Raw genomic sequence first — 10,486 nt, forward strand, 5'->3', positions numbered from 1 at the left:
TAATCCGTTCCTCAACTTGGGCTGTTAACTCAATTTACTTGTGGGCGGAAGTCACAGCTAGAGCCGCAGCTATCGAACAGTTTTAGAATTTAGTATTTTACAGACTATCCCATCGATTAATCGAGTCATGGATGAAAATTTATCATTATTAACATGTCCAAGGTGCCTCAATGATTTTTGACCACTTGTGGTCGCCATCCGCAAAGTCTACTGTAGTATCTGTGACTTTTGAGTGTGTAGTCTTAAAAGGCAGGGCCTGGCCCAATGATTTTCGTGGGTGTCAGCGAATGAGCATGGAGAGTTATTACGTTTGTTTTCTTACTGTTTGTTAAATATAGGTATTGAAAGTGCACCAGCAGTTGTGTCTATCCTTGACCACTTGTGAGGGCTTTACAATACATTGTAACAAGCAAAGTTGGCTATATTAAACTAGCTAACATCGATGTTTCCTTGTGATGGCAACAAAACAAAAAAATGGCTGAGCGATGGCTTGAGACTCTGAAAACTTGTGAGGTGTGGCACTCATAAGTCAAGGTATCACTGTAGTTTGTTGGGGGCGGCTACATTGGATTGTTTTAAATTTGTCGTAGATGTGATTTTCCTCCAAATATTTACTGTAATTATAACTTGACAACAGCATTCGTGTAGGTTACTGATAGATGACACATTCTGACGTGTAAAAGTTTGGGTTACATCATCTCTGTAGGAACGAAACTCTGTTGTAAAGCAAGGACCCCTCGTATTTCCCACCTGAAAACTGACCCGTGTGCACGTCGCCAACTCGTAGCTGCAGAAAGCACTGCGAGATATTAGAATTTATTGAGAATACACATCACAGAGACGGCGTTAAAAGACAATGTCATGAGTGTATACACTACTCACAAAAGGTTAGGGATATTCAGCCATTAGAGGAAATTTCGGGATGAAGCTTGTTAGACAAATATATTTATTTGCACTTCTAAAATGGATTCTGTTAATTATAAACTCATCGTATTCTTTTAGTGTGAGGATAAGAAAGTAGATCTTGTTCCTCTCTTTCTGAATTTGTATCATCACTATGTCGTGAGACAAAGGAAGATGTCTGCGGTTGGGTTGGGCACCAGTTGCACGCGGCAGATGAAAACTGCCTGTACACGTGTGTGTATATATAATGACCTCGCCAGGTTGTATTTAAACTGTCTACTTGCATGACCTTTTATTAAATTGTACTTTTGTAATTGTCTCATTATTTCCAAAGTGGTTGTACTGGCTCTTGTCTACTAAAGGGTTAAAGTTTTCCCTCACCAAAGCTAAAATGCACTACACTGGGCTTTTACTGGTGAAATTAATTTGCCTTTCTCGAATACAGGTCGTGAACTTAACCATTTAGCGCCTTGTTAGGGAAAGGTTAAGTTGAGCAAAAGTATTGAAAAACTGAAGAGTTTGACGTTTTCATTCAAAGGTTTAGAGGTCAAATTACAGGTACATCTCAATGAATTAATATTGTCAAAAGTTTAACTTAGTTCAATTTAAAAAGTGACACTCACATTAAAGAAAACAGAGTGAAATATTTTCATATACATGTAAAATCCTGGCAGCACGGTGCCGCTGCCTCAGTTCTGAGGACCCGGGTTCAAATCCGGCCTCGGCTGTGTTGAGTTTGCATGTTCTCCCCGTGCCGGCGTGGGTTTCCTCCCACATTCCAAAAACATGCATGGTAGGTTAATGGAACACTAAATTGCCCGTCGAATGTGAGTGCAAATGGTTGTTTGTTTATATGTGCCCTGCAATTGGCTGGCGACCGTTGAAGTGTGTTCCCCGCCACTCGCCCAGTTATTTGGGATAGGCTCCACGTTGCCCACGACCCTCATGAGGATAAGTAGTATGGAAAATGGATGGATGTATAATTCTGACGGTTATAGCTAACAGCAAACAAAAACCCCAAATCCACAATCTGTAGAAACTAAAATGTTGTAACATACAGTCAATGTAAATGATTTTTAATGAAGAAATTAGGCGGGAATTCGCCCCGTGTTTCATAAATCTATATAATGTATGAGTACTGAAATAAGTTATCAAACTTAAGCTGTACCTGTAAATTCACCTGTAAAGGTTATACAGAGAATCAAGTCCGATTACGTGTATATTTGCATATAGATCCCACAGGATAGTGGCAAAGCACTTAAAACAGGATCATAAAGAATCAACATGCATCTAGCATATACACAATCATCAACTCATGTCACACAAATGACTGTATTTAGTAGAAATTTAACACAAACAAACCACCTTCTCATGAGGCTCATCAATTAAGTAGTGCAGAAAGTACTGGAATATTGAACAGTTGGTAACTGTAATTAAGTTTGAAAAAACTCAACGTTCACCTGTAAAGGTTATACCGCATTTTAGGTTCATCATAAAATTTTATTCAAAAGCCAAATACCCTAACTTTTCTTGAGAAGTGTATCTCCAATGAGCTTCCCTCCTGTCAGTCATGCCTTGCCAGAGTAAGATATCAGGTATAAAAATACTCTTTTGCCATTTATTAATAGCATTTGCAAAAACATTGAAAGAGTTTAAAACAAATGTGAAACATAGAAAAAACAAAAAATTTATTTTAGTCTGTGACACACACACTTCTAACAGTGGCTCAAAATGTTGTCTTATCTTGTTTGTATGTGGCTTTTGCGCCACGAGCTTGGACGTGAAGCGACCGCTAAAATAAGACGTGAGGAGGGAATGGCGTCGCCTCCGCCAGGTTACGGGCCCCGCCGCGCCCCGCCGGTACCAGAGAGTCAGCACGCGGGGGCCAAGCCGCTCAGATGAGTAACGACGGCGTGGGCTTCTTGCCCGGCCACGCTTCTTTGGCGTACTTCTTTTTGCGCGGCTCGTTGTGGGTCTCTGGGAGGTAGGGCACCGTGACCGGGGTGGGGGTGAGGGTAACGGGCCGCCGGGGAGCCTCGGGGGCCAGGTCCACCTCCGGCGCCGGGTTGGGGAAGGGCAACGGGAGGCCACCCTGCATGGAGGCGCCGGCCGGGGCGCCTGTGGGCTGGATCTCGTGACTGGTGGGGGGCAGGTCGCCGTAGAGACCGCCGCTCATGGAGTAACCGTGAGTACGCTTGGAGGCGAAGTCGTCCAGACCCAACGTGTTGTGGCCATCGGAGCGGCGTTTCTGTGGCAAGGTGAGTGCAACGATCACACGCTTAGACAACGAGCTTTAGAAAGGCTGATTGTTTTTTGAGTTCTCTCATTTCCGTGTATATAATGAAGTCCCGTTAACCCATTATTTATAAACTATAAGGTATTGAAATTCCATGATTCAGTAGATTTTAAAATATTACAATGTACACTAAAAATACATTTCCAAAAAATAGTCAAATAATGTTTGGAAAAAAGAGTAAGCAACTACAAATTGAAAGGTACAGACGTTTTTCAGATATCTTAGAAGCAAAGTGATGGAAATGAGTACAGTAGTTAAATCTGCAAAGTCTATGCAGCAACCTGAACATAGAACCAAGAGTCAAGCTCAATTAATATATTTAAAAAGCTCATAAAATCAATTATTAAATAGTAATGAAATGGTTCAGACAGTGACCTGTAGAATGGGTTAAAAATCATGAATAAGATTGGTGATATATTTAAATAGAGAGGCTTTTAATAGAGATGTTTTTCAGCAAATAGCTGGGGATAGAAAAACTGTATTATAATATGTAAAAATGTTGGGAATTTTTTTATTTTACGATAGAAATTATGCAAGACTTCCAAGTGTTTGACAAATCTATGAGTTTAATATTTTTAATTGAACCGTTCTACAATATTCTTAATTGATTGAGCTATATCTGTATTTAGACCATGTTTACGAAGACTGAACACACGAAACAGCCCACATGCACACACAAACAGCAAATGTCAATGTCAAGTGGCAACGAAATGGAAGTAAATGCTTGGAAATAAAAAATAAACGCTGTTCAGCATTTAGTTGGTCTGGAACAGACTCTGCCCCACCCCCGAGTTGGTTTCTAGCATAAGATATTTATTGGAAAATATATACAGACACTTTTGCGGTAGTCTTTCAAACACCATATGTATACATTAAACAGTACCGTCCGTGTAAGACTGACAAAGCCAATTTTCTTACCTTGATGGGGACGACCGCCGTCTGCACCATGTTCCTAAAGCGTCCCACCGAAGGGTCGATATCCTCTGTGAGGCACGAAGAACACGGGTGTTGCAATTTCGCTTGATCAATAAGCATTAGGGATGCACTCGGTATTGGCGCCAGTGCTGTGCGTCTGCACTTGTAAAAATGCTGCAATACTAACACACTGGTACCATTTTACCAGCCCAACATATACCTTCCGGGAAGGTGGAGTAGGAACCATGTCAGCCCCGTGGAGCTACTTTAAGGTGTAAACAGATGACAGGTCTACAAAATGGATTATGAACTTGGATTAGACTCGCCAAGTTGTGGCCTGGCAGAGTGCCGTCAGCCAACCAACGAGGATGTCGGTAATAGCAAGTTGTTACTCGAAAAAGTGTTAGATTTGAGTAAAACGTGTGCCTTGTTCATGAAAGGTTTATGCTTTTTAAACACTATTACATTAAAATTAAACATTTTCTCACAATTGCAAGACGTAATGGCATTATCAAGTATCGACACGTGGCATGGCAAGTACTCAAATATAAGCACTTCTACTCATACTCTGGAGGAAAAAAAGGTATCAGCGCATCCCTTGTTTCAAATTAAGTTTAGGGCTAGAGGTGCAACAATAAATGGATTAATCGACAACGGATCAATTATCAAATTAATCTATTTTGAGTATCAATTAATCGTTTAGAGACCTTGTTTAACTTAAAATAGTCCAAATCCTCAGAATTTCAGCCTCTACATAGTACATATTCTCACATTTCTGTAGTTCTCCATAAAAGCTGACTGATTATCTTCGTGTTTAATAAAAAAAAAAAATCAAAACATCTGCTTTTATTTGAAAATCAATAATCAAACCAAATCAGAAACTGAATAATAACCAATGTATTATTGTATATTTTCTGCACTGTCAATTTGAAATATTGTCCTGTTATTGAATAGAGGGATGGGAAAAATGTTTTATCATTGGATTCATCAATTAATCAAAATAATAATTGACAGATTGATCAATTATTTAAATAATCGTTAATTGCAGACCTATTTAGGATTTCAAATGAGTTTTAAACCAGGGTTAGGGATTCAAGACAGGTCATTTCAAGTTAGGGTTTGAAATGAGGGTTTCAAATTACAGTTCGGGTTTCAAATTAAGGTTTCAAATCTCCACACTTGACTCGTGGGATGCTGCTGTTTTGTTTAGCGACTGAGTTCAAATGGGCTTAGCAGCGAACTATTTAACTTCTTGTGCACGAACAAGACCATCTTGGAGATGAATTTATTATTTATTTCCTGTTTTTGAAAGCGTATTTGAGGGAGACATTTGTCATAAGTGGATGATGCGCTTGGCTACGAATTGGAGCATTTATTAATGGAGCGGTACCTATTTAGTTCCATTTCCATTATTTTTTATGGGGAAAAAGTATTTGAAAACTGACCAAATCACTCCAACTGAATTAAGTGATATTTAAAAACATTTTTTTAGGCATGACTGTGACTTGTACTGGTAGACATGACATACCTGGATTGATGATGGAGTCCTCCTCATTGAAGGTAACCCGGGAGTTCCTCCTCTTCCTCTTGGGCCTCTGGATGTCCAAGTTGCCCTCCTCGATGGTCAGCGTGGAGATGCGTTTGTTGTGAGCTGTGTTGAACTCTGTCAGGTTCTGGCGGTAAAATGGCGACAAAGTCAAATCCGACATTAATAGATGACACTTCTGGACAAATGTTACATAGCTAAATAAACACACCTCCAGCTCCGTCTCCTCCTCGGGCAGCCCAAGAAGCCCTTTAAGCTCGTCTTCGTCGCCAATCTTAATTTCCCCGGTGCCGGCGCCTCCCTGGCTTTGGGGCTTCTCTCGGATGGTGTAGGTGCGCGTGGATGCCCCGAAAGACAGAGTTGAGTCGATGGGAACCTGCTGAGGCTTGTGTGGCTCAAGGCGGATGTGCCCGAGGAAAGTACCATGTGCTGGAAACGGTGACCGAGGCAACGTGGTTAAATGGGCACGATAAATTGATTGAACTCAACTTAGTTACTCAACTGCAGAGGGTACTGGGCATTTATAAGCGAGGAGGGCTTTATTTGTACAAATCTAGTAACTACTGCTTTAAAAAAATTATAATCATTATTAAACATTTATTATATTTCCTCAACTAGTGGCCAGAGATGTTTACATAACTGCAAATAGTACCAAGCTTTCATTAGAGATGACGCCTTTATTGACGTTTATTAACGATGAGGCCTTTGTTCACACAAATTTTACTGCAGAGTACCCAACATTTATTAGGTCTTTATTTCTTTACATTTTGTCATTTCTGCCATCAAATGTAAACAAAAAATGTTATATGAGCATATTAGTGCCCATAGTCATTTAGTTACTCAAGTGCAGATTTTATAATTTTTTAGAGGGGGAGGGGCTTCATTTGCACAAAAAAAAAATTCATTTGCACAAAAAAAATAATAATTACCATATTTCCTGAAAGAGTGGCCAGTCACATTTAGTTACTTGACTGCAGAATAGTCAAAAAAAATCTATTGGCGAGGAGGCCTTTATTAGTACAAATTTCCTCCTATAGTGTCCATTTGTTTAGTTACTAAAGACAGTACCAGGCATTTATTAGAGGGGTGGTATCATTTGTACAAATTTCTTTTCATGGTGTCTTACTGCTGTTGAGGTCGATGAGAAAGAGCCTCTTCAAGTGTTTGTGGTAGACCAGGGCAGCGTGGACACGCGAGCACGACTGATGGTCAATGGTAAAGTCGCACCAGTCAGGATTTCTCCCGAACAAGTAGAACTTCTTTTCGTCTATGATCAATTTCTACAACAACAACAAAAAAAAAAGAATGAAAGAGAGTGCGTCGTCAGTAAGAACATTGATGAGTAAACAATTTGCAGTGCATCTGCTGTGCCTCTGAGCCATAACTCAACAATGCCACTTCCCACTGAGAAGCTTAAATATCAGGGCTGCGTGTTGCTCTCGCACCTTTACGGAACCATGCAGCCATGGAGAGGGAGTCCAGTGTGTACAACTGGGACTCACTGGGCTGTCAGGCTTGTATCTGGTGCAGTTCAATTCAATACATAAACACATACACACACGCATATATACATATATACATACAAACACACACACACACACACACACACACACACACACACACACACACACACACTATCAGCCACAAGGATCAATGCTAGAACCCCGATAATTTGTAGAATGGTGATAAATTAGCATTTCAATGCATTTTTAGTAATTTAAACTGATTTTAATTTGGTCAGTGAAGTTATTTGCATGGCACTTTTCACAGACAACAGTCAAAGTGCTCGACAGGACAGGACTAAAATGTACATAAGTCTTATGTACAGACTTAAAAAGCAACACAATTTGTGAAAACAGCAAGACCATAAACAGTTGCATTGTGCAGTGATTCTTAACTAGGGTGGGGAGGGGGGTCATTGTCCATTATGAGTGACAGAATATGTGGTTACACTGGAAAAGAAGGCACGCTCAATTACCGCCGTATTTACCCTTTTTCATTGTATTATTTTATATTTATGGCCTATAGCAGTGTTATTCACGCAGATATTTATTGCATTGATGTTATTTAGTGTAGGTTAGTGACTACAGTGCATTTCCACTTCAGAAAACATTTTAGTTCAGTCTTCGCTCAGATATGAGTGAAATTTTTCAATTATATATTGTATATTTTGTAAACAATCGGCATCCGTAAATTTGCCTATTTTTTGATTATCCTCGATTATTCGCCGAACTACACATCATTGCTACAAATGGCTAAAGTCCGCTAATACTTGACCCCCCCAAAACAATGTTGAAAATTTCCTATAGATACCACAAGATGACGGCAAAGCACTACTTTGTCTAAAAGAAAAAGATTCTCATTGTTTCGTTTTTATACTACAACAGCTATTTTTCTTCTAAAAATGTGGTTGTTTTGTAGAGGTTGGAAGGGATTAATGGCATTTCAGTTAATTTCAATGGTAATATTGCCTTCATTGAGTTACAAAAGGAATTAAACTTGTAAGTCAAGATATCCACTGGATATACAAGGGTGTGTTTTCAGGTAGTGTATGTTTACAAGGATTATTTTTTTAACAATACCTTTTTTGTTCGTAACTTCCATAAAAGTGGGTCGCAACAATAGTGAGGGAGACTACTGTTGCAAACCACTGCGGTAGTGTCACATTCAACTTACCTCGATCAGTTTGTCTCCCTTCATCACATCGAGGTGGAGCCCGACTGGTGGCTTGCCTCCCCTGAAATCAAGTGCATCCTAAACTACACATAATAACAGTCTAGAAGTGCAACAATTCATTGATTAATCGACTATCAAATTAATCAACAACTATTTTGACAATCGATACATTGTTTCATTTGAAATTGTCCAGATCCTTGGAATTTCAGCCTCTCAGCAGTACATAATCTAAGATTTCTGTAGTCCTTCATGAAAGCAGACCCATTACCTTTGTGTTTTGTCAAAAATAAGACATTTGCAAAAACCTGCTTTTACTTTGGTAAACAATGATTCACATGTTTTGCCCATTTTCTGACATGTTAAGGACCAAACTAGTAACTGAATCATAATCAATTTACGTTTGTGTATTTTCTGCAAAGCCAATTTGAAATGATGTCTTGTTTTTTTTAATAAAGGGATGCAAACCTTTTCTCGTATCCAATTCATTGACTAATAACACCAACAACAAAATCAACAGTTTAATCGACTATTAAAGCTAATCCATGCTGCAGCCCAAAAATAGTCTGAATTTGCTCAAGTGCAATGAATGAGAGTGCTTTCGCTTCGTTTGGGGTCACGATTAACATTTTTCATCCACTAAATTGGCTTCGACCTCCGTAGTGCAGTATAATACACGCTATACAAGATCTCCACAAAACAAAGCTATTTCCACTCATCGTTGTGTCGACAAATTGTCTGTAGTGAACTAGCACCCATAAAACGATCTTTTTTACATGCGCTCGACTTGTTTGGTGGAGTACTAGTGCACCCCCACCGCCAACGTTAGCAAGTTAGCTTCCCGACATGCTAACGCTAGCAACACCGGTGAAAATGACAAAATGGCATCTTTTAAACGACACTTATCCATCTTTGTCAACATTGGCGATCTTTCTGTGCATAGCCAATTGCACTGCGCCCCAACATTACACGATAAACAAGTGCAACTTCTCACCATGATGGACAATCAAAAGGAGGGCCCTCCGTGATAGTTTTAGTCGCCATCTTGCCCTCATCTTCCCGTGGCCGCGGTGTGTGCTGGGTAATGCCTGAACGCGGGGGCTGCCGGGAAATGATGTTCTCCCAATAAAGAGAGACACTGTGGATTGCATTGACAGGCCAAGGCCAAGTGTTGCGAATCTGAAATCTGATTGGTTAAGAAAAAAAAACCCTCAGCAATTGCCAATAGAGTGCATGTGTCATGGGGCAGCACTACTGATTCTGAAGGCCATGAAGACAGATTACATTGACATGGCAACACATAGAAGCTGAAATGCGATTGGACAAAAACAAATCTAACATACACACTACTGAAAGCTAGGCAGCCAAGACACACCACTATGAAATGAAGATAACTTACTGTTGGGGGGGGGGAACAAAATGAATGGAAGTTGTAAATGTAGGTCAGTGCTTCTGATAGTGTTTATTGTTTCCGTCTTTGAGTGAGAAAGTTTGAATGTTCAATGGTTATGTTTTTATGAAATATGCATGACGGGTCACAAATGAACGACAGTTGGGAAAGTGCTTTGTTTATGTCAAGGAGGCCACATCATTAGGTACACCTGCTCAATCTACAATAGTTTCACCTTTATTGGGCCAAGACACGTATTTTATATAGGAAAAATCTCATGACATACCACTAAACAAAAATACTACAAAAAGTAGATGGTGATGATCTCATCTAAATTTACTCACAAATTGACTTTGTGTGAAAGAGGATTTAGTAATGACAGACTTATCGTGTTTTTGGGCATGACTTTGAAATACTTTTTTTGTGGGTCTACTTGTATGAGACACACCTACCAAATTTCATGTTGCTCAGTAAAACTGTGTTTGGGCCTGAATTTTGCAACCCAAATCCCAGAAAGTCCCATCTGTCCTTGCCTGTCCATCACAGAGGTGGCACGCGTTCGAGTGACAGCTGTGAGCAAAATGATCGGGTACTTGAAGGAATTATGCATGAAAACATAAAATTCCGAGAAGACGAGGAAGACGTTCCGCGAGTGACATTTGTCATGTGTTGACGTTGTATGAAGTCGAACACGACGCTGCGACATTTGGGGAAATATGCCCACAAATCATATTTACGTAGCACCACTTATGACACTGAGCCT

General features: G+C 39.9%; 1 protein-coding gene across 2 annotated transcripts; it reads right to left on the minus strand.

The window, feature by feature from the left end:
* Positions 1-2,567: 2,567 nt before the first annotated feature.
* Positions 2,568-9,408, minus strand: LOC133401502 (nuclear inhibitor of protein phosphatase 1-like). 2 transcript variants are annotated; one of them, XM_061674578.1, is made up of 7 exons: positions 9,328-9,405; positions 8,337-8,397; positions 6,787-6,940; positions 5,872-6,089; positions 5,643-5,787; positions 4,118-4,182; positions 2,568-3,151 (listed from the first exon to the last, which is right to left on the minus strand). In XM_061674578.1, exons 1-7 carry the CDS (start codon positions 9,375-9,377, stop codon positions 2,798-2,800), a joined length of 1,047 nt encoding a protein of 348 aa, XP_061530562.1. In that variant the 5' UTR covers positions 9,378-9,405; the 3' UTR covers positions 2,568-2,797. The 2 variants fall into 2 exon arrangements, with proteins under 2 accessions (XP_061530562.1, XP_061530563.1); XM_061674579.1 differs by lacking the exon at positions 8,337-8,397 and having other exon boundaries at positions 9,328-9,408.
* Between the last annotated feature and the right edge of the window lie 1,078 nt (positions 9,409-10,486).

This window comes from Phycodurus eques, chromosome 4 (assembly GCF_024500275.1).
Source record: "Phycodurus eques isolate BA_2022a chromosome 4, UOR_Pequ_1.1, whole genome shotgun sequence".
NCBI lineage: Eukaryota > Metazoa > Chordata > Actinopteri > Syngnathiformes > Syngnathidae > Phycodurus > Phycodurus eques.

What these genes read in the sequence shown, in the direction of transcription:
- LOC133401502 (XM_061674578.1), bottom strand. Translation starts at nt 9,377, where the DNA reads ATGGCGACTAAAACTATCACGGAGGGCCCTCCTTTTGATTGTCCATCA. An exon ending in AGGGAGACAAACTGATCGAG is followed by an intron (nt 6,941 to 8,336) that starts GTAAGTTGAATG and finishes TTGTTGTTGTAG; the next exon opens with AAATTGATCATAGACGAAAA. An exon ending in CGGCGGTCGTCCCCATCAAG is followed by an intron (nt 3,152 to 4,117) that starts GTAAGAAAATTG and finishes ACCTTGCCACAG; the next exon opens with AAACGCCGCTCCGATGGCCA.